General features: G+C 34.7%; 1 protein-coding gene across 7 annotated transcripts in view; it reads right to left on the reverse strand.

Moving 5' to 3' along the window:
* Nucleotides 1–22,739, reverse strand: part of Rev1 (REV1 DNA directed polymerase) — a 50,172-nt gene that overhangs the window by 12,394 nt on the left and 15,039 nt on the right. For 3 of the 7 annotated variants that reach the window (XR_004516440.1, XM_033761726.1, XM_033761724.1), the window contains exons 4-9: nt 18,484–18,636; nt 15,223–15,926; nt 12,422–12,529; nt 10,828–10,944; nt 6,388–6,496; nt 2,064–2,192 (exon numbers count right to left, since the gene is read on the reverse strand). Coding sequence is in view for 6 of the 7 variants with exons in the window: in XM_033761726.1 (XP_033617617.1) it covers nt 2,064–2,192; nt 6,388–6,496; nt 10,828–10,944; nt 12,422–12,529; nt 15,223–15,926; nt 18,484–18,636 (1,320 nt within the window). In the remaining variant the exon portion in view is untranslated. Of the gene's footprint in view, nt 1–2,063; nt 2,193–2,644; nt 2,669–6,387; nt 6,497–8,254; nt 8,438–10,827; nt 10,945–12,421; nt 12,530–15,222; nt 15,927–18,483; nt 18,637–22,739 lie in introns of those variants that run through there. The other 4 variants (XM_033761725.1, XM_019210517.2, XM_019210518.2 and 1 more) reach the window with 4 other exon arrangements.

Below are 22,739 nucleotides of genomic sequence, written 5' to 3' on the forward strand. Positions count from 1 at the left end.
TTTAAAAAAACAAAAAAAAAAAAAAAAAAAAAAACACCCAGAAAAATTACACAAAGCAGTCCAATAAATAATTGCTGCTCTCCTAACTTAACTTTCCATCACAAGAGACCTATGATGCAGGGGTGCCACAGCACAGAGTGGCTGATTACCCTGAATGCAGGTCTAACAGATTCTTGCCTATACAACAGTATACAGAAGTCTTTTTTTTTAAATTGTGCTTTATGATCTACCCCCATAGAGAACTTGTTTTAATTAGCTAGAGAAAAGGCAAAGAAAGATTTGAGATGTGGTTCCAATGCTAATTAAACACAAGGACTATAAAACCACAAAACAAGTGGATAAGAAACCGGAAGTAGGCAGAGGCCTCACAACTGGGAAATGTCCTTAATAGTCCATTGGTAATGTGCACTAGGAGGGCCAGTCTCATCTCCTACTTATAACTACTGCAGATTACAAATTACATCAAGATCACAACTCATTTAAGAAACAAGGTACTGTTTATGATAGAATAAAGAGTTCAAGTAAGAGCAGAACGTTATACCTGACATAAGGAATTTCGTTTCAGAGTGGAAGGTGCCCTAAGGCAGACAGAATGTGAACCTGAGATAGGATTTCCAAAGGGTATTAGAATAATGCTGTGATTTTATTTTCCTTGAGAATACAACCATAGCACTACAAATGTCTTCACAGTCTAAAATTACTTCAGGACTAGTACAAATCACAACTCTCCCTCAACTCTTTCTGGCCTGAAGTTTAGGGTGTTGATGCTACTGCTCAGCAGCCCCGTTCCTAGCACTTATTTGGGTGCTATCACTGACCTCAGCTTCAGAACAGGGTTAAAGCCCTTCCCACTTGGTGACCCCACCATTCTTGCATTTGGGATCACAAGTACAGCAGGGTTTTTAACTGGTTTGCCATGCAGCACTCAACTCTACCTACTGATACCAGACAATGTCTCTACATTTTCTTCCCCTACAGATGTTCCCACAAGGGCAGGGATCGAGTATTATTTACTCATCTTGGTAAGACCTGTAGCAACTAGCAGCCATCCATACTTTCTACTATGTATCCCTGATGTTCAAAATAAACTGTGAAGGGAGAGACAGAGATAAAGACAAGAGGTAAAGTCAGCCTCCTGGAACATCAGTACAGCCCAGGTACAGACAACCCTTAGCCCAACATCCAGATGTTTCTTTCAACAAATAAAGTTTTATGGGAGCTCAGCCTAACTACACCATTCATTTGTGTCTATTTTCAATTTATAAAGAATTAAGTAGTTGCAAGAGAGACTTATCTGGTCCTTTACAGATAAACTGCATCATCTCCTGCTCTAATACATGAATGGTCTATAACATACATTTTTAAATTCTGGGTTATTAAATATACCTAAACTTTAAATCTTTTAAAATTAATCTCCTTTTTTCAAACCCATTAAGCATTTTGAAATTATTACTGAAGATTTACCTAATGACTTTAAGTAATAGGACTTAAAGTGTCTATACTTGTTAACAACCCAATAATTCTACTTTTATTCGTTTACTTTGATATGGAGGGGGGGAACTCACTATGTTATGCAGTTTTGTCTTGAACTTCTGGTCTTAAGCAATCTTCCTGCATCAGTCTTCCAAGTAGCTGGCACTAAAGGCACCTGCCACTGTGCCCACCTCCATTAGTTTAAATTTTAAACAAAATAATTCAAATGTAATAAAAGAAACTAATTAGATTAAAAAAAAAAAAAACCCAAACCCAAACCATTATCTATGTGGTTCCATGGGGGAAAAAACTAGGATCACTAACTAGGAATTACATAGGCAGAAACTCAGACTTTACATCACCACCAGGGAGCACCTAAAGAAATTCAGCAGTGCAAAAATGCCTCTAGATCAGGTTCCCACTTCCTGAAACTGTCCAAAGAAAGAATTCTGTGAAACTGGGATGTTCAGGAAAGGGCTCCTAAGAAACAAGTCTAGCAGAAGTGACTGTGACACTGTTAAAGAAAACTGAATTATTTTCACTATAAAAGAAATGGAGTAACTGAAATGAAAATGTATCATACACTGTACCTTGCCAATGTTTCATACATCATACATGCAACTTCCTTATATGCATGAAAGTCGTATGGAACAGCTTGAAGATTAGGACACAGCTGTTTAGCATGTCCGAAAAACATTCCATTCTTAATACCAACTTGTCTAGAGAGAAAACAAGACACAATGGAAGTTATACTAGGAAGTCTTAAATTGAAAACCAAATATCAAATATGCTGATATTTCCCCATGCTACTAATGCACAGTTCCCTTTCTCATTAGGGGGTAACAATAAGCATTAAGAAAACTTACAGGGTTGTTTCCCCCAAAAGAAAATCACACAATCTCCTGACTTGTGTAAATGACATCTCTTGTCTGTATCTGAAGACTTTTCCTGAAATTTGACCTCTGGCCCCTTTGCAGAGATGCCAGCATGCCATATGCTGGTGATATCACAACCACCACAGAGCAGGAGTGCGCTGTCAAAAAGGTTTTCTCCCCCTAATACATGGCACAGTTTGGCTAGGGTTCATCCCCCAAAGACAAAGAATATAAACGCAAGAACTACACAAAACAGTGCTATGTGACAAACAAACAAAATGTACTCATTCTATTACCACCCAATTCCCAATTGACCAATTCCATGCTCCTGACGTGGCTCCACAGTGGTTGAGATGCCAACAGCATTGTATATGGTAGGACATCACTCTGGGCAGGAGCCAGGGTTCCAGAACTTTGAGGGACCTAATTGAAAATGGTAAATTTTAAATCTACTGTGTGTCTCAATGCCCCACATTACCTTTGATATTTGGAGCATTCAGCACAAAACTATAATTATGGAATTATACATAATTAGTAGTAAAATTCCATTTTATCACTCTGTAAAGAATCAAGAAAAAAATATTACAGTAAAAACACAAGCAAAATAATAAAGCAATGTTTCACCAGATTATGAGATATTATCACATAGTTTGATCAAGGTTATTCTATACATTCATTCAATAAATATTTACTAACTGTTTAGTATAGAGGTGTCACTGCCTTTAGAAACACAGATACAAAATAATCTTCAGTGACTCACAGGTCTCTGACATCCCCCCAACAATAAATCCACTGAGAGCCAAGCTGCTCAGAAGTCAATGCAAAAATCAAATGCACTTTTTATATATACACAAAAATCATAAACTCTCTGTTATGTCTCTAGAAAATAATAAATCTCTAATAAGGGAAAAAGTGATAGTTAAGAAAGTGAGGAGACTGAGAAAGAGAACAGGAAAATAATTCTTCCATTCACTTAACCAATAATGTCTCAGACACTCTGTAAGGTGCTGGGTTTAAGAATTCAAAGAAAATGGACCTCCTGGTGTTCATGAGGGTAACCCAGCACTATCCAGCAAGTCAACAGCTTGTCTGTTAATGCAAGGAGTTTGTAACAGTGTGGGTTACTACATGAGTAACACAAGAGCTGTATGTGAGAAACACAGAGCTTGAAAAAGTTGCAGAATGCTAACGCAGACAAAAAAACCTACCACTGAAGAAGGTAAACTTCAACTAATAATAATGCAAGATTTATAGGCTCAACATATAAAATCTAAACTTACAAATTAAAGGTAATTAAAGGTAATTACATTTAAAGGAATGTTTTATATTATTTTTGTATTTATAATAATTTCACTTTCAAAATTTTCAATTTATACAAATATTACAAACGCACAACACTTGGTAAAATACAGTCCATGTACTTAGGTACTCATGCACATTTCCTGGGAAGAAAAGGTAAGAGCCACCAGACACTATATGGAAGTTACAAACAGAAAAGAAAGATAAAGGTTTCCCCTAACAAAAGGAAGTAAAATACCTTAAACTGATGTTTGAGAAATTAAGATTTCAGAGAAAATAAATGAGTAAAGAAAACTACAAAAACATGTTTAAAGTGGTCCTCCAACAGAATGATTAACATGTTCCTGCCAATTTGAACCACCAGTGGTTCAGGCATTGACTGTCCCATTGAGCAGCTGTGGTACAAATGGATTTAACCACTGTTATCAGTCTTTTTACTAATAAAATTAATAAAAAGCTGCCCAATGGACAGTCATGCATATACCACTGGTGGATCAAGCTGCCCAGCAGTGAGACACAGGAATTAGAGCCCCATCATGAATCTGTTCCTCCCACCTAAAATCCCACACAGGACATATCACCAATACTGTACATCTTAAGTATACGCTGCAAAAACAGTTTATACCCACTTCAAGTTCACAGTGCAGGTAGGCTCTTTCATGCAATACACTTTCCTCAAACAATGGCATTTGGTGATAGATTACACAATATAAAAAATTAACCATTAAGTGACTCCTATGGTCCATTCAATATACTAAAAGAAATTCATGTCCCTAAAAAGTATGAATAATAAAAGGTCATCAAAAGCACATGAAAACAAGAGGTTCAAAATTGATTTTAAAAATCTGTGATTGTGGAGTATTTGTGTACCATTACCTATTCATCCACATATCCATGTTCTCATTTACTAAACACACAGTCTGCTCTTTATGGTAAGTAAAGATAAAACTACTAGGAGTAATGTATACTGTGTACATGCATTCTATCTTTTTAGACTTTTACCATCTCATATTCACAGCCCATCCTTTGCTGATTTCATTATTACTGTACATCTATGGAATACTCACCCATGCACAGAACTGGGTTAGTTATTCCCATATTCTAATCCCTACTCTAATCTGAAACTTTTCAGATAAAATCATTATACTACTTGTTTTTTTCATCTTCTCACATAAAGAAAACATGCCTATTGGACAGTCGCAAGGGGAGGCAGCCATCCCTAGAAATCACTTTCTAGATACATTCATTAGGAATAATTTACAAGAAAATGGAAAATTATAATTACAGGACAAAAACCCTGTAGTAGTGGGTTTTTCAACTTACATAAAATTCACTGTCGTCCCTTTATTCACCTCCTGAAATATAAACATTTGGCCTTCTACCTAGTATCTGGCCCTTACACATCTCATTCTAATTAGGCTGTAAGTCCTGTTCAGCATGACTGTAGCCATCTGTGGGTCAATACAAATGCACCATCCAAACACCAGAGGCCTAGAGCCATGAAGTAAGTCTGGCTCTGAGTGCAAAGCCGTTGGGAACTTGGAACATTTCCACTTGTGAGGCAGGGCCTCCCTACTGGAGGAAGGGGGACTCTGCAAAGACAGTGGCAAAGGTGGGGCTCTCATTTCACCAAGCAGCAAACCCAAGAATGCACTTCTGGCATCATGGAGCCCCAGACACTGAACACGACTCTCCAGCCCCGGAAGCACTGCTTACTAATGAAGCAGAGGGAGAGATCAGCCTACTGGGCTCCACAGACAGTTCTCACCACCTGTGCTAATAAAAAGCAGCACCTGCAATCCCAAACAATTTGTACTTCACTCAGTTATCACTGGCTAACTGAAGATTCAATTCTTTGGCTATATTATTACCTCACAATGAGAAAGATTAAACAGTTCTGTTAATAAGAAAGACGAAGTTAGTGTGGGAGTAAAAGTATAAGATAAAAAATTTAACACATTTTATACATGTTTGAACATGCTTTTATACTTATAATTTCAGTAAATTAGCAAAAACTTAAAAATATTCTAATGCTTATAAAAACTGATTAGTGATGTTGAGCTCACATTTTTTGTTCAGATTAGACTTGCTTGAATTACTCCTATTTTGAATCAAGACCAAAAAATGCAACTGATTTAAGACTATTTCTTTTTGTAATTATCAAATACTTTTAACATAGCAACAGTGCTGTGCAATAAAGGTAAAAATACCTGGGTAAAATTATTAGAGAAGAAAAACAAAGATTTCTCTAATTATTACTCCCTCTACTTACAACTATTATGATTATTTTTAAATGACTGCTTTTTTAAAGTTTGAGGAAAATGTTTTTCCTTTTACATCGAAATAGCAAATTTAATTAGGGTTTAAGTTTACTGTAAGATAAAGACTGACACAAAGTTGGTGCCAACAAACTGACAATACTTTTAGCAATTTTCTTATCAGTTTTAAGAACATAGGGCACGACTGTATGAAATTACTTATCATTTTAAAAATGAGTTTTAGAAGAGGTTTTTCTTAATAAAAGGGAAAGATTAGAATAGCTAAATATTAAGACCTTCTCTCATTCAAGAAATATCTGTAATTCTTTAATTTCATGCTTCAAAATACAATAAAAATGACAATGCCCAATTCTTTTGGTTTCTACTGCAGGACTTACAGATTCACAACAAACTATTAAATTATTTAAAGTTTAAGTGAAATGACTATTCACTAATAATTACAACACTTAACTTTTACATACCTCGCTTCATAACTGCAGGATGCAATTTCAGCCCTTGACAAAACAGAATCAATTCTATTTGTTTGTGCAGAATCTTGATTCTCCCACACTGACGAATCTGGTATATCTGCTTTAAAATAATAAAATCCAATAATTATATGTTAAAAATGGATTCTCCTTAACTTATATTTGAGAAACTTATTTTCCATTATTTCATTAGCAATGTTTAAATTCCAAATATATTTTTCCCCATTATCTCATTTAATAAAAGAAAACTCTAACTCTAAAATGGCGTTTTCATTATACTCATCAGCAGTCACATGAAAATGTATCATAATAAAGTCAATGTCTTAATTTAATAGAAAATTTTAAAATATACACCAAAAGATAAAAATAAGACATAATCCCTGTAACACAATCCCTTGAGGTAAACAAGAATGGAAAATGATCAGGGAGATGAACTCCCTTCTATAGCCTGAGGAAGAATGAACAGCTTTCTGCAGTGGGAAAAAGTTAATGGAAAATAAATGCTCTTGGCTGTTTCCTAAAGAGAACTAATGCAGAATTTAAACCTAATTAATATACTAAACAAACATCAAATTCCTACCAGCCACTTGATCAAAAAATAATTTAGAGGGTTACATACGATAAAGAAGTTTTGGCCTAAATTTAAGCTTTTTCTAAACACAGTAAATAGAACTTTACAGTATTTCCCCTTTTGGGTAATTCTTTTTTGGCTCAACAATGCAATTGTTCATTCAATTCAATTAAAAACATTCAAATGCAATCAGATTATCAACTGCTTTACAGAACCCAATTCTAGCCTAAATAATACAGCTCACCATTTCTTAATATCCAAACCCAATTTACAACTTTACAAGAATATGAAAATACATGGCCTAGAGAACCTACTGGCTATATGCGACTTTACTTCCTTTACCATTTTTAACTTCACTAATAATTGAGAAGATTAAAATAAAACTTTAGTTGTAGACTTCAGGATAATACTGCTAAGTTGTAAGAAGAGTATGCTATATATAATATACCACATTCTGAAAACAATCTCAGCTGCATCTCTACCATATTAACAAAAATACTATCAGTAAAAAACAAAACCAAAATATACCATTTCAACTAATTCTAGACAAACTTTTAAGAGTGTACTGTAAAAATACATAGCAAACAAAACTAGCATTTCTCTTCCATTTATTTAAAACACTTAATGTTCCATGAAAAATCAGCTAAGTTAATGCACCACCAGGAAAACATGGCAAAGTATCTGGCATCATGGGCTAAAATAACTCTTCCTCATTTAACCCATAATCATTAACATCTTTTAACTAACTATGCAACCCAAAGGCATTTCCAGATTACAGAACCCACACACACAGCATAAAAGCAAATCAAAGCCAGGACTGGCATCTCAGTGGGGGTCAAATCATACTTGCATCAAAAAATAAATAGCAGAAAGGGTAATGTGAATTATGGTTTCTGATAAAGTATAAGTAACATATATGCTACACTATTACAAATTCAGACAGAATGCAGAGCAGATTATCCAGTGTTTCTATCACAGTCCATTATCTAATCTTGTAAGAATGTCAGAATTGTGGGTAACGGTCCAACAGAGGGTGCCACTACATCAAAAAAGGAAGTGTGGAAGCCTGAAAAGCCACAATCAGCTGCCTTTCAAAGGTGTAGCCCTGAGTTACGCCTTAAAAGCCAGGAGTTGTGTGACTTTTACATTGGAAAAGCTAGACAACCTGGGGCCCTGCCTACACATTACAGAATGCTCATGCTTGAGGCAAGAACAGAGTGGCCCATGTGCCCCCAATGCCCTGTCCTGAGAGGCAGCACCATTGTGTTCCTCTTCACTGGGCTGGCTGACCTGTTCCACAGTGCAGCAGAATGCGTGGGTCCCTCCACCAGCGGAGTGAGTTGCTTCATGTGAGATTCAGGGAAATGCAGGGACACACTGTCCTCATTGGAGGGCAAAGTAGAGAACTGCTCATCAAAACTTGACAAACTAGACGGGCACATGGAGAATGTGGAGGAACGGTTGGAGAAATCAGAGGCCAGGACCCAAGTCTGTGAAAAAGAAATCGCTGAGAATAAATCTATGACTGATACGATTTTAAAAACTGTTGTTCTTTAGAATGAAAACTGAAGTTGTTGAAGGGACAGAAAACATCCGCATCTTTGGAATCCAGGATGGGGTCAAAAGCCCCAACCATGCTATCTAGAATATAAATGCTTCCAAATATAAGATCATCAGTGAGAAGTGTCACTGCAGAGTACTGCTCAGGATGCAGCTTCCAAAGGAAGCCACGGATGGATGAGATACCCTGGTTATGAGTTTCTGAATACATTAATAAGAAAGCCAAGTTTCTAAAAAGAACCAAAGATGCTTGTTTGTCCTAATTCTCTGCAGAGACGTACAAGCCAAAACATTAGAACTGATTTTTTTTTTTAAAAAAGCTAGTGTGCAGAAGCCAAAGATTCTAATTCCTAAATCGATCCAGAATATCTTTAGTTTTGGTGTCATGTATAATAATGACCCAGAGAAAGACTGGGAAATAACAAGAAAAGAGGAATAAAGACAATGAAAAAACAAGTTCTCAGTACAAGCTTAGTTGGAAATAAATTTTATAGTAATGAACAATCTATTAATTTTCTACGTAGCAAATATTTTTTGGCAAGATCCTAATGGGCCAAAAGGCTTAGGATATAATAGTGAATGACATCAAGTTAAAAGAAGAGAGTTTAAAATCAGAGTATCATAACCACATTTTCCAATGAGAGGAAAATCTACTTTTGAGTTTTCAATGATAAGTGAAATTTAAATATTTCTCCTAATATTTGCCTTCTGATGGTTCACTCACATTTAGAGGTGAAGGGGATGTGAATTATAAAAAAGTCATTAACATTATGAAAGTAGAATGGATATACAGATGAGGACAAGAAATCAATTACAATATTGTTAGTAAACCATTTATGGTCAGACAGTGATGGAAGAAAGACCAAAGAGGACCAGGGTCCCTGCCAGCTCTAAGAAATACATGCCTACTGACAGAAATAATCTAGATTCAAACTGCTGAAATAAGGATGTGTGTAGCAAACTCAGACTCTACCCAGCAGAGACTGAGCACTGAGAAACTGGGAGATGCTACCAAATATATTAACCTGGGATATTTTTCTTCAACATCTCTCCGTATTTACTAAGAATCCAATATGTGACAAGCATCATGCACTTCCTAAAGCTACTTACTTATTTACCAGAACCCAATATTTCATCTTTTTAACAATACCACATAGAAAATAAAAACCGAACCACAAAACCAAACTAATAGTATTTAAGAAGCTAACCATACCACAATACAACTAAATCTCACCAAGTTCAACAGCTACCATAAGATCTACTCATGGTACAAGTTCTAGAATCTCAAAAATCTTTGAAAAGACTTAAAGACCAAGAATAGCCTTAGAAAACGTGGGAGATACATGTACAAATACAATGTAAGTATGCATCTACAGTTATTTTCTTATTTACACCATGCATACAGATGATCACCAAGTGTAATCCCCAAAAAGATCCTCAGAGATGTCCACTGATTTTCCTATTGTCTTAGTAGAGGTTTCATCCAGAACTATCCAAAACCTTGTAACTGAAAAACTAGGAAAATGAAATAAATGCAGTAAAACCAAACTGCATACTTTCCATACCATGGTATATCTACTTTCCATTTCTCTGTAAGAGCAATTTTTAAATTTGGGGGCTTTGTAAGACATCCATGAAGAAAGTGATCAGCATCAAAGAATTTCATTTCTAGGCAAACATTTGTCAGGGAATTTACTCAGGCATGAAAAAATAAAATACACACGAAACTTAGGTATTATGACAAGTATAACTTACAATTTGTATCAAAAGTTTAAAAGTTAAGAGACCTAAGCAAATCTTTCTCATATGGAACAGGTTCAGTAATAAAAGACATGGGGAACAATTACTGGTATTTGTATTTTTATTCGGATAAACTGAAGTTTTATTACCCTGCTTTCACATAAAAATCTTGAAGAAGATGAATTTACAGTGTCTTCAATGTGATAGAGACCAAATGACTAGTTCTACTTAACCTTCAGGTCTAGATAACAAACTTCTAACAAAACAGATGTCCGGAATTATCCCCAATCTAATTCTATAAAAAAGCAAGTTGATAACTTTAAAAAATATTTTTCATCCTCTTTCTAGGAAATTATCACTATCCAATTTGACAAAACACAACTAGAAACAATCATCTTTATTATATTCAAATTTAAAGATGTCGATGACATCCTTGAAACTCTCCAATGCAAAAGCAAATGACTGTAATTCAGCTCTCACTTATATAGCAGTGAACAGCAACAGCAAAATCCAGAAGTCAACCATCCACAGGCGAACTATGACTGCAAAGAGCTCATTTGTACCTGCTTTGCCTTTCAGGATTTTATTCTGGTAATACTGCCACTCCAGGTAAGGGTTAGCACCGGGATGTAAAGGCGCCCTTCCTGTGCCTCTGTTACTTGTAACGGCCACTGGTTTTCCTGCAAGGAAAAGACTGAATTATTTCTGTATCTATGTACCTAGGAATGTTAATTACATAAAGGAAATTTTTTCAAGGGACCTTAAAAACATGACTTTTTTTTTTTAGTTTTATTTTTAGGTGCTGATCTTCATGGAAGCAAATACCTTTAAAGATTACCAACCACCACGCAAATGTTGTTTATGCTTTCCAACTCCTCCCCCCTCAAAAGGAAATTACTGGTGACAATTCTGATATACTTATTAAATATAAAAGCAGCAGTGTTGCTTAGCTTTCTATGGGGTTTGTTTGATTTTTTAGAGTAGAAAGCAGGAAACTCAGGTCCTAGATTTGCGGGGGGAGAGGGGGGAGAGCTGAGTATATATCGACTCTTTATTTCAAGTATCCAAAAAGTAGGCTCAACATCTGTATTTATCTTTCAATTTTACAGTAAGATATAAGTTAAGTCAGTATGACTCATCATACAATGAAACATGAGTATACAGTTTGTTTTTGCCTTAGCTAGAAAATGACATTATGTGTAATTTCCTTGTGTGTGCGCGTAAACTACACATTAACTGCAATGTTGTAAAGCAGTACATTCACAGAATACATTTGTGAGGACTTCACACATACATAAAATCACCACCACCAAAACAAACCTTCTGGTGGTGGGCTGTAGCTTAGTGGTATAGCATATGCTTTGCGTGCACAAGGCCTTGGGATCCATCTCCAGAGCCAAAACAAATATAAAAAGCAACAAAACCCCACACATTTAAAAAGTTATTAAGTTACTCTCAGGGTAAATTCAATTCTTTAACATTCTAAAAATTTTTTTCAAAGCTGGCAAAGCAACTACCTATAAAATGTGGATAATTTACTCAGCAGTTTCTATACCCTAATTAGTGATTCTTTTCACAAGAGAAGCACTGAATTTCGGAAGATAATGTTAATATAGCTGTTTCTTTCGGATAGAGATAATTACTGAAACAGCCAGAATAAATGTCTCAAAAAGTAATGACTAGTTCACAAATACCTGACATTGCATTAAATGTAGACTAACCAGATGACTTCACATAATTTTAGCCATATTCAATTAAAAAAAAATTACTCTACAACCAAAAGTTGGAATGTTCACTTGCACCAGGACAGCTAATCTAGTTATGTGCTCATAAGGAAAGAAAACATACAGATGAAGATCCAAAGATACAGGTTACCACAAAATTTCCAGTAATAAATACAGAAAATGCCCAATGATAGTTTTAGATTACATATCACTGAATCAAAGGTACATATTTTAAGACTTCATCTCTACAAGGAGAGAAAAGTTTTCTAATTTCCATACAACTTTCTTGACAATGGAACACACAAAAAATTGAAGTAACTGATTCTGCTAAGGAAAATCAGAGTAAATATTTCTTAAAAAAAAAAACATTTTGTTATCGCTTAGAATATATATTCATAGCACGGTATTTCCTTAAAACATAAAGAATACAGACCTTTGAGATCTGGTCTATTTCGTATACCCACTGACACAAAGAAGCAATCCATATCAACATGCATTATACAGCTCTGATGTCTGGGCGAACTCAATATTGACATATTTCCTAGAAGGAAAAAAAGAACATTCAAATCTCAAACTTTTCATATTAGAAAATCAGGTCTAGTTAATTTTAGAAATTATATTTAAAAGATGCTTACAAGGAGAATGAACTCTAAAAAATACAGAATTTATTACTCTTTTAAAAACACAGACTATGTTAGACTTATTTCTAACACCTCAAGAGAAGTAAAAAAAAAGAGAAGTCAAATGTTTTTGTTATTTTTCTAAAAGTTATTTGGAAGAGCACATTTAATATTTAAACAATTTTAATTCAATTGTGAGATCACAGTATTTTTTTCTAATCTATATCTAATACTATGTAATAATAATTTGTCAAAAAAGTTCATCTTAAAATTATGTCTGATTATTTTATAAATTGTGTTAACTGTTTTCGTCCATTTGTTACATGGAGCTAAGTAATTTCATCATTCCATGCAGTCCACAATATTCCTTGATAAGACAATTCAAATGGATATTATTACTTAGTGCTTGGAGGTGACAGGCACCAGAGGTTTACAGGGGTCAATTTACTTAAATTCTCTAACATAATCGTGAGGGAGGTAATCCTACTATCCCCCCACTTACAGATGAATAACAAGCTCAAGTCACATGGCCAGTTAGTGCCTAAACTGAGATTCAACTACTATGCTGCTGTTCTTGATGAAACCACTTCAAAAACAGTCCATAAAACAAAAATCTGTATACAAATAGAATTGTTTTCCTTACACCATCAGATACCTCTAAAATATCAGCAGTGTGTATCTTGCATTTAAGGAGACGAAAGTAAATGTCCTCTCCTAAGGACAATGGCTCCAATCTCCTTGAGCTATACAAATACATTACAGTTATTTTAACCTTATAACAGGTTAAAAATATTAGAATTATAATTATTATTTATAATAATAAAACAGCATTATTAGGGTTATTTTCTCTGTTCCTCCAATATAACACAGGTCCTGGAAAGAACCCTGAGTTTAGGTGGACATGGTGCTATATCCCAGCACTCTGGGAAATCGAGGCAGGAGGACTGCAAGTTTGAACCTAGCCTAGGCAATTTAAGTATATTTCAAGACCAAAAATAAAACAAAACAACACCCCACAAAGAAAACCAAAAACCAAAAAACAAATGGTATGAGGAGGTTTGACCTCAAAATGAAGGACCTGGGTTCAATGCCCAGTACCATGGTGGTGGTGGTAGGGATCCTGAGTTTATAAAAAGTTCTTATCTGACAGTTTAAGAATATTAATATTGAGCATTAGCCTTTATGATAGGCTTCTGAAAACAAAGATTTACCTTCTAAGTCACAGGCCACTTCATCTACTAAATTGTTACTGTGACAGCATTTACCTAGTTCTATGTACAAAGCACCAGACCTCTGTTATCTTTAAGTCCACAAGCTCAGGAGGTAAACATCATTGGTTCCTAGCACTCAGCTGCAGAGAAGAAACTGAGACTCAGAGAGACAAACTACCTTGCCCATGGTCCTATAGCAGAAGAGCTGGCACAGCCAGGATTTGGATTCAGGCTGAGCTACCTACTTCCACAGTTACATATATCCTTGCTTCCTTCTATGTCAATCTTGAGAAACAAAGTCAGTCTTTAACAATCACAATTTTGCTGTATGAAAATATCAGAAACATAATATAAACAACTCAAAATAATGGTTTTAAACATTCAAGGAGTATAGAATGCATAAACCAAGTATTTACCAAATGTTTATGTACAATATAAAAATTTCTCATTTTATTCCCATGCATGTAACTAATTCATAAGGCTTCTGAAGCTTTCCAAATTAAATGACCTTCAGGTTACAAGGCCAAGACATAATATAAAAATAATCTAACATTTACAGCATTCTAAATATTTCATAAATACCAAAAAACATTGTAGACTAAAAGCATGTAGGAATACACCATACAACAAAATATCACAGAAAAACCCCATATGGAGAGGCCCTAACTTCATAGGACAGAACCATGAGCTTCTCTCTGTGCATCAGTTTCCATAGCTATAAAGTAAAGGGCAATATTAGATAATCTCTGGTATCTCTTTAACTTAAAAAAAAAAAAAAAGATGAAATTTGTCAAAATCTAAAACTTCACACCAGATACTAATTTATGACTCACAGAAGAACCTGCTATTGTTGGGTTTGTGTGATTTTGATGTCAAGGAAAGTATTAAAAAATAAAATAAAATAAAATTAAGCAATCTTTTTGAAATGAAAATACTTAATCTCACTAAATGTTTAGCACTGTAATTACAATAGTTGTATGTTAAAGTTATTTCATTATTTAAAATTCACGATGATAGAGAATTCTAAAAATTTAACAATTACTTACCAAATCAATTTCATTGGTACAGGATAGTTAAGCACTGAATATGAAAAACACTCTATTTACACAGTTCAAAACCAGCAACTGATAAGGTCTACATAAGGAATTAATGCTCAGAATCCCAAATGCAACACTGTTTAAGTGATCTGACAGTTTTTTAGTTTGCTACAATTAAATATAAATTAAGAAATTTCAGTAATAAGAAAGTATCCTATAATCTACTATACTTACATTAATTTATATAACCTGGCACTCCTATAGATTTTTATATTGAGAACTAAGTACTAATCATAATACCAATGACAAAAACAAAATGATCAAGTATAACTATTTCTTAAGAAAACAATTTTAATAAGTATCTACCTGTGTCAGTTACAACAAGGGCAGACCTGCCTGTTTTCATTTTTTTTAATTTTTCCCTTCCTGGAAAGACACCACTACTTTGTCTTTGTAGTGTACTGACAAATTCAGTCAATTCACACTTCCATGTTGATATGTGATGCAGTCTTGAATGAGAATAAAAATCTGAAATAAAACTGCACTCTGAAGGTTTGGAGGGCACTGAAGGTGCTACTTTACTAAGAGCAGGTAACGAAGAAGTGCTTTTTGTGCTTGAAGGCCCCTGAACAGTGGAGTGGTGAGCACCATTGATTTTAGCGTTACTGTGCAAAGATGGGGAGAGAGAATTAGTTCTGTGTGGATTCCGGAAAGTCTCCATGTTTCTGGTGCTTTGCTGCAACTGCTGCAGAGCGCAGTCTCTGAAGTCAATGTTACTCTTCTCTGCATTGTTCTCCTCCTGGGCAGAGTCTGGAGAAAGTCTGCTGGCAATACTGTTGCCTCCGGGCACCAAACAATCCTTGGTCTTTAAGGCACCATTAGAGCTCGGAGTGTGTCCATTCAGAAGGACAACGCTGCCTCGATGTGGGATTCCATTCTGCTTCCTTCCTGGAATGGTGGGCTCCAGGTCCACAAAACTAAAATCGTGATTTCCATCTTCTTCATTCCAACTGTTTATTCCATTGACTTTGACTTCATTTTCTGTCTCAATCTTCTTAATTATGTGATTTCTAAAGTAGGAAAAAATTTAAGTTAATAATGCTTGACTTTAAGATAAAACGATTTTTCATTTAAACAGTTTCTTAGCGATATATGTATATTTTGGCATTTGATGCTTGATAACTAACTAAAAAGTTAAGGATGGGGGTGGAGCTCAATAGTACAGCCCTTATTTAGCATGCATGAGTCCCTAAGCTCAACACCCAACACTGCTCTCCTCAAAACCCTGAAAAGTTAAACCACCAACTGTCTTTTTTTTGTTTCAACAAAAGATAATTCTTAACCCAACTAAAGCAGGAAAGTAACTTTTCAATTAATTTTTCCAAAAGTTAATCAAAACCTATAAACTCCGAAAATCCAGTTCCAAAGCACAGTGCTGACATTTATTTATTATATAAAATAAATATTCGCTAAATTAATATAACTGTCACAATAATGACAAAATAACTTTACATCCAGGTAAATGTGTGGGGGTAATTTAATAAACTTCACATCAAGAAAAACAAGGATGCTTGCTCTATCAACACAGACATAGCATTTCATTTTCAAGAAAAGCATATTTAGATGTCAGGGGAGTAAGACAATCTGGACCAAGTTTCCTAATGACAAGTTTATAAATGCAGCTACTATAATGTTCTATTAAATTTATATCCTGGCTCCTAAAGGTGTTTGTTAACTAATGCTGTATAATAAAGACAAAATTCATTTCAACTAATAAAAATCGTATGAGTAACAAAGGCAAAAACCTGGATTACAGAGCAATAATTCATTCTCAGAAATGTTCACAGCAACTGTAGCAGGGTTCGGTGATGTTGCATGCTCAGGAAGCTGAGGCAGGAGGATCAAAAAGTGGAGCCAGGCCTGGGCAACTTAGCAAGACCTCATCTCTAAGTAAAGGGGAGCAGGTAGAGATGTAAGTCGATGCTCCCTGGGCTCAAGTCACAGTACAGAATAAAAATAAATAAAAATTCCACAGCATTAACACAAATACAGTTGAGGCTCCAGATGAATGTGTGCTGTACATATAGTATCAGGACACAGGTGAGATTACCACAACAGTTCCAGATTTCTCTCAAGTCCCTCATCCAACACTAACTTGGTTGTTAATAACAACAATCTACACAGAAAAGTCAAACAAGTCAGGTGGAAAACACCAATCACCCATTTCTGGGTTGGCAGGACCACTGGCTAAGCATCTTATGGGTGCATGATGGCCAATTCTGAGTAGATCCAATACTCACAGATGATGGGGCCAGTAAAAAATTTTTAACGACAAACTGGAAATGATTAAAATAGCAAGGAAAGAAAACCTAATCTGTCACTTCAGAGGAAGCTTGCCCCTTAAGATAAAGAGAAAGCAAGGAGGTGAAAAGACATGCTAGCACATCAAAGAAATGTATAAAAATGTATTGACTATATCATCCCCCAAAATCACATTAACAAAAGTGATGGAAATCAGAAAAGTCAACATTGAGATTCTTTAAGTGAATAAAAGCAACATATGCAACAGAAATGTCAAGAAAATACATTGTTAGTATACATTTTTTACTGTATTAGTTTCATAGACAAATGAACATCTGCAAAGTGGCCATACTGGAGCTATTACTGGTAGATATATGTTTACTAAACAACAGCATAAATATATAAAGAAGTAAAATCTGGTATGTAAATTCTTCTTAAAATTGTGAAAAATGAAGAAATTTGAAAAATCATCTATTTTTTTTTTTTAGTGTAATGAAATTAAGATATTGTACTCTGTGCACAGGTTTTATACTATGTGGGATGAAAAATTTAGGGTAACACAAAAAAAATCTGCATTAAGCTTAGGATGGAATACATGGTAAAATAACAACTGATGACAACAGTTATGGAAGGTAGTGATACTGGATCCTCCCAGGTTCATTAGATTCCTGATCTTTTAGAAAAATATCCAATTCCCAAAGCAAGCAATTTAATAAATAAGAAGGCTAATGATAATGAACTATTGCAAATACACGTTAAAGCAACACATCAATTAATTGTGAAACCAATTTACCAAACATTATTACAATTAAACTTTAAATCAATATATTTTTTAAAAATTAGCCATGTGTAACAGAGGCTGAGATTACTCCCAACTCTGTAACTATGGATCATCAACTAAATTTCCACTGGTATAAAATATTTACATACTTAGTCAGTCAAGGATTTAAAATTTTTCAAGACTAAACTAAAAACGTAAAATTTTCTTTAATTGTATTTTTACGCATGACACACAACAAAAGCAGAACTGCTATAGTAAAGGGCAGTTTTTGAGAAACCAACACTACACAATAAGCTGCTTGTAGGGAAATTATTACTTTCATGAAAATCCATAAAAAAAACTGCACATATAAGACCCATTAATTTAACATAAGAATCTGGTATGATCAAAAACTTGTTTACACTATATCTATGACAGTTAATTTTTATGGAGGAGGCAAACACATATTTCAACATGTTTATTATTTGTTTCTGTCTTCAGCAGAGCACGGGCCATACTCACTGCTAAAAACTACTTTGTCATTTTTCTGAACCAGATGAACTTACACCTTGTTGCTGAGCTGTTTGGCTACATTACTTGGACCTGGCACAGGGTCGTCAGGCTTGCGTATAGGATTAAAGTTGAGACTTTTCTGTGCGGTGGATTGCTTGGTGTACAGCTGATATGGAATGTAGGATAAGAGTCGTCCAGCTTTGATGCTGAAATAGAATAACAACATCAATCTAGAATTCCATAATAATGAAAATAAACTTCAAGGACAATCAGTGCTCTTAAAAATAAAAATGGGGCCTGGGGATTTAGATCAGTGGTTCCGCCGCCTGCCTCAGAAGTGCAAGGTCCCGAGTTCAATTCCCAGTACCAAAAACCAAACAAAAAAAAACCAAACAAAAAAATGTATCAACAACATCAGGCCATCTGTTTTCCTACTTTACTCCTCCTACCTGTTTTTAGTGGTCCTAATATACAGTGAACTTAACAAAAGCACTTAAGGATAAGATAGTCTACCCATGAAAAAAAAAATTTATAAATTAGTGGTCAACAATCTTACAGGAGGAAATGAAACCAAAACCATATAATACACAATGAAAAAAAATTTAAGCACTACCTGAGCTCATATTTTAATCTTTGTAACTAATATTTATCATTATTTCACTTTTGTTAACTGTTAAGAGAGAACTATTAACACTTTCTCAAATTCCACTCATCTAGTGCTTTTTGGATTAAGTAAATTCAGTGAGGATTCTCAATTTTCACAGTTCATGTAAGATCTACTAAATGCAAGGAAACTAAAATTAAAAATATAGGATAAAAATTTTTAAATCTCAAGAGTAATGAATAATTTACAGTATTTTTACATAAAGTGTGATGTTGGAGTTAGGTTTTCATACATGACCTTCATTAATTTAAGTGTTTTTATCATGAGAAGGTATTGGATTTTGTCACATGATTTTCTCCATCTCTTATGATGATATATAGCCAAGGCCTGTCATGTAAAGGTACAAGATCCCAGTAATGAATGTAACTGTACTGTATACCTAGAATGTACCAATAAACTCAATAAAAAGAAAAAAATTGATTTTATACACACACACACACACACACACACATGCACACACATACATACACATACCAGAGTAGTACAACACAAGTCATTTGAAGATATGAACTTTCAAAAAGGCAGAAGCTATTATAAGACATCCGATTCCAAACATTCACTAATATCAAAACCTACTCCTAAAATCCAGGGGAGCCCTAGTGTTGAAATACTAGGTGGTATTTGCACTCCTTTTTTACTTTAAAACTAAACCTAATTTGTCTGAAACTGATTTTTATTTGCTAATAGTTTTATATATATGGCTACATTATCTTTAAAAATATCACTTTCACTTCAAATTTTAAAATAACCAACTAACATGCTTATACAAATATCCAAATTTTAAAATGGGTGACTCCTTAATTAGGAAGTATTTCAAAATAGTCTGATTTTCTAATCCTAAAACATACGCTATGAAAGTCATCCTTTACTTGTTTAGGCAAATAGTTAATAAATTAATAATAGATTAAAAATAATGTCTCACAAATTCAAACTTGTAACTTTTATTTTCTTAAATGGTACTCTGTATTTTAAGAAAATGACGGAATTATCTTACAGAAAACTGATTTTAAAAACTGGGTCAACTTTGTGAATATAGGAAAACCCTGATGATGTATTCTTAAAATACAAACACACACACACACACACACACACACATAAAAACAAACACACACACACACACACACACACACACACACACACACACACACACACACAAAACAGTACAGCCTGTGTCCTTTATGTAATTATATTGACAGGTATCTAATAATTCTATCTTATACTATACCCAAATGCTAACACTACTAAATTATGACAGTAAAGAACATACCAGCCAAAAGACATAAATTTCATTTACCCAAATCAAAATTACAGGTTACAATCAAATGCTAGAATCAAAACCAACTTTTCTCACTTTAAAAGTTGGTCTTAACTGCCAAACTGAACATCTGCTGCCACACAGCTATCTTATAGTAGCACTTCCATACCAAGAAAGATGCATCTAATATCTAAAGTAGAATCCTATCTTAACTGTGTACCTTTTTCATAATGGACAGCTATTAACTAAAGGTAAGCAGCAAATAAAACTATACCCAGTATGCAAGCTGTACATTTTAGGTAACATCAAAGTGCTAAAAACAAAAAAAGTCCTAACATCATGTTTCCTTCTCTGCCTTACTGACAACATACAGGGGGGACATAGATGTTAAAAGTTGTTCTTTATGGTCAACACTGATGGCACTCAAGGGTAAAGGACCACGTTCAATTCCTGATAAGTCACGTAGGCCAGCAGAATTCTTAAGCTTGTATAAGATAAGTTAAGTCCACAGAGATTACAATAAATTTAGATGGCCAATTTAAATCCTGCAGGTCTCAAGTCAGGCATCCTAAGACATCCTTAGTAAAAAGGAATTAAAGCACTATAGTAATGTTACAAGAAACCCTTATGATCTGAAACCCAAATCACTACCAGTTGTACACTCATAATTGTCCTTTTATCCATTTATCCATTTTCAGATATATAAACTATCTGAAAGTACATTTTAAAAGGACCTTTTAAAATTTTTCTCAGGGGCGATTTCTAATATGTATTAATTTTCCTGCTTATCCTAAACACAAAGGAACTGTATCAACATTTGCTACTCTTCTATATAAAGGGAGAAAAATGAACCAAATACTAAGATTCAAATTTCAAAAACAAAAGGAGATGATACAAAAGAAATCTTTCACATTATATATAAAATACTACAAAGTTTCTTTATAACCTAAATTTTTTTCCTGAGACAAGGTCTCAGGCTGGCCTTAAACTGACTATGCAGCCCAGGCTGGTCTTGAACTCATGGCAATCCCCCTGCCTCAGCATCCCAAGTCCTGGGAATAGAGGCATGCGCTACCACACTCGCTATATCCTGAATTTTTGTTGTGCACTAAAAATATATTCTGATATATGTGAAAGAATTTACACTCCACACAATGGTTCATACACACATTCATCACCAAGTGAAATACTCATCTACACTTGGGATTATTTCTTCTTGCTTTGTCCTAAAGCACAGGTAAAATTATTTCTCAAAGAAAACTCTGAATCTAGCAGTTTTCTGAACCATATCCTATTTCAATCAAATGCCACTGACTATACTGGCAGTTATAATCAGATTCTAGAAAATTCTCAAAAACTAAGATCCACAATAATTCATATACTGGGCTGTATTCTATTTAATTTGATCTGTGACAGCAGTGTTTTCTATTTGAAATAATTCTGTAAATTACATGTTTTGTAGTTTCAGTAAGTGTCCCAGTCATTCTCTATTAGAAAAACATCATCTAACACCTGTATACCTAACCTGAATTTCATTTTTCTTCTTCAAAAGTAGATTTAAGATAAGAAAGGATCAAATTACATGCCAAGGAAAGAAAAGAACACAACACAACACATAAAACTGAGCTGTTCTTTGCTTATTACCTTATCATTAAGCAAAATTCACCCTTAATACATTCCCACCAGCTCAAACCACTGGTGGTACATCCATGACTGTTCCATCAGGCAACTTGTACTACTGATGGGACAAACAGATCTAAACACTTCTTTCAGTGATTTTACTAACAAAATAAAAAGCCACCTGATAGGACAGTCATGGATGTATCACCAGTGGTTCAAGCCACCTGGCAGTGAGACATGTAAATTATGGCCTTATCATGAAAGTGTGATTCCCTTTGCTGCACCTTCAATTACCTAAACTTTCTAAGCACTCACCAAAACAAGCTATCATGAACTCCTAAGAGTAAGTATAAAAATATCCAGGCCTGTCTCGAAAGCACAAGGTCCTGTGTTTGATCCCCAGTACCAAAAATAAGTAAATAAATAAAATTTTAAAAATAATAAAAAAATATCCAGGCTGTGGACTTAGCTGAGTTGTGTTGGAGCCTACCTTGCAAAGTGCACTGTCCTGAGTTTGAGCCTGGGGAACCACACCCCCATCCATATGACCCTATGCCCTTGCTCCTAGGTATATCTCTAGGTCGTTTGCTGATCAACATGGAGTCGCTCTGGTTCAGTCAGGCTGTTACAGTGGTACCAGGTTTTAAACTCAGGACCTTGCGCTTACAAGGCAGGCAACAGCACCACTAAGCTAAATTCCCAGCCCCTTTTTTCTTTTTAAACTACAGATCCTGAGAGTTAAACTACTTTTCCTTTAGCTCCTAAAGTCT

This window comes from Fukomys damarensis, unplaced genomic scaffold (assembly GCF_012274545.1).
Source record: "Fukomys damarensis isolate Sample0158 unplaced genomic scaffold, DMR_v1.0_HiC HiC_scaffold_9, whole genome shotgun sequence".
NCBI classification, from domain to species: domain Eukaryota; kingdom Metazoa; phylum Chordata; class Mammalia; order Rodentia; family Bathyergidae; genus Fukomys; species Fukomys damarensis.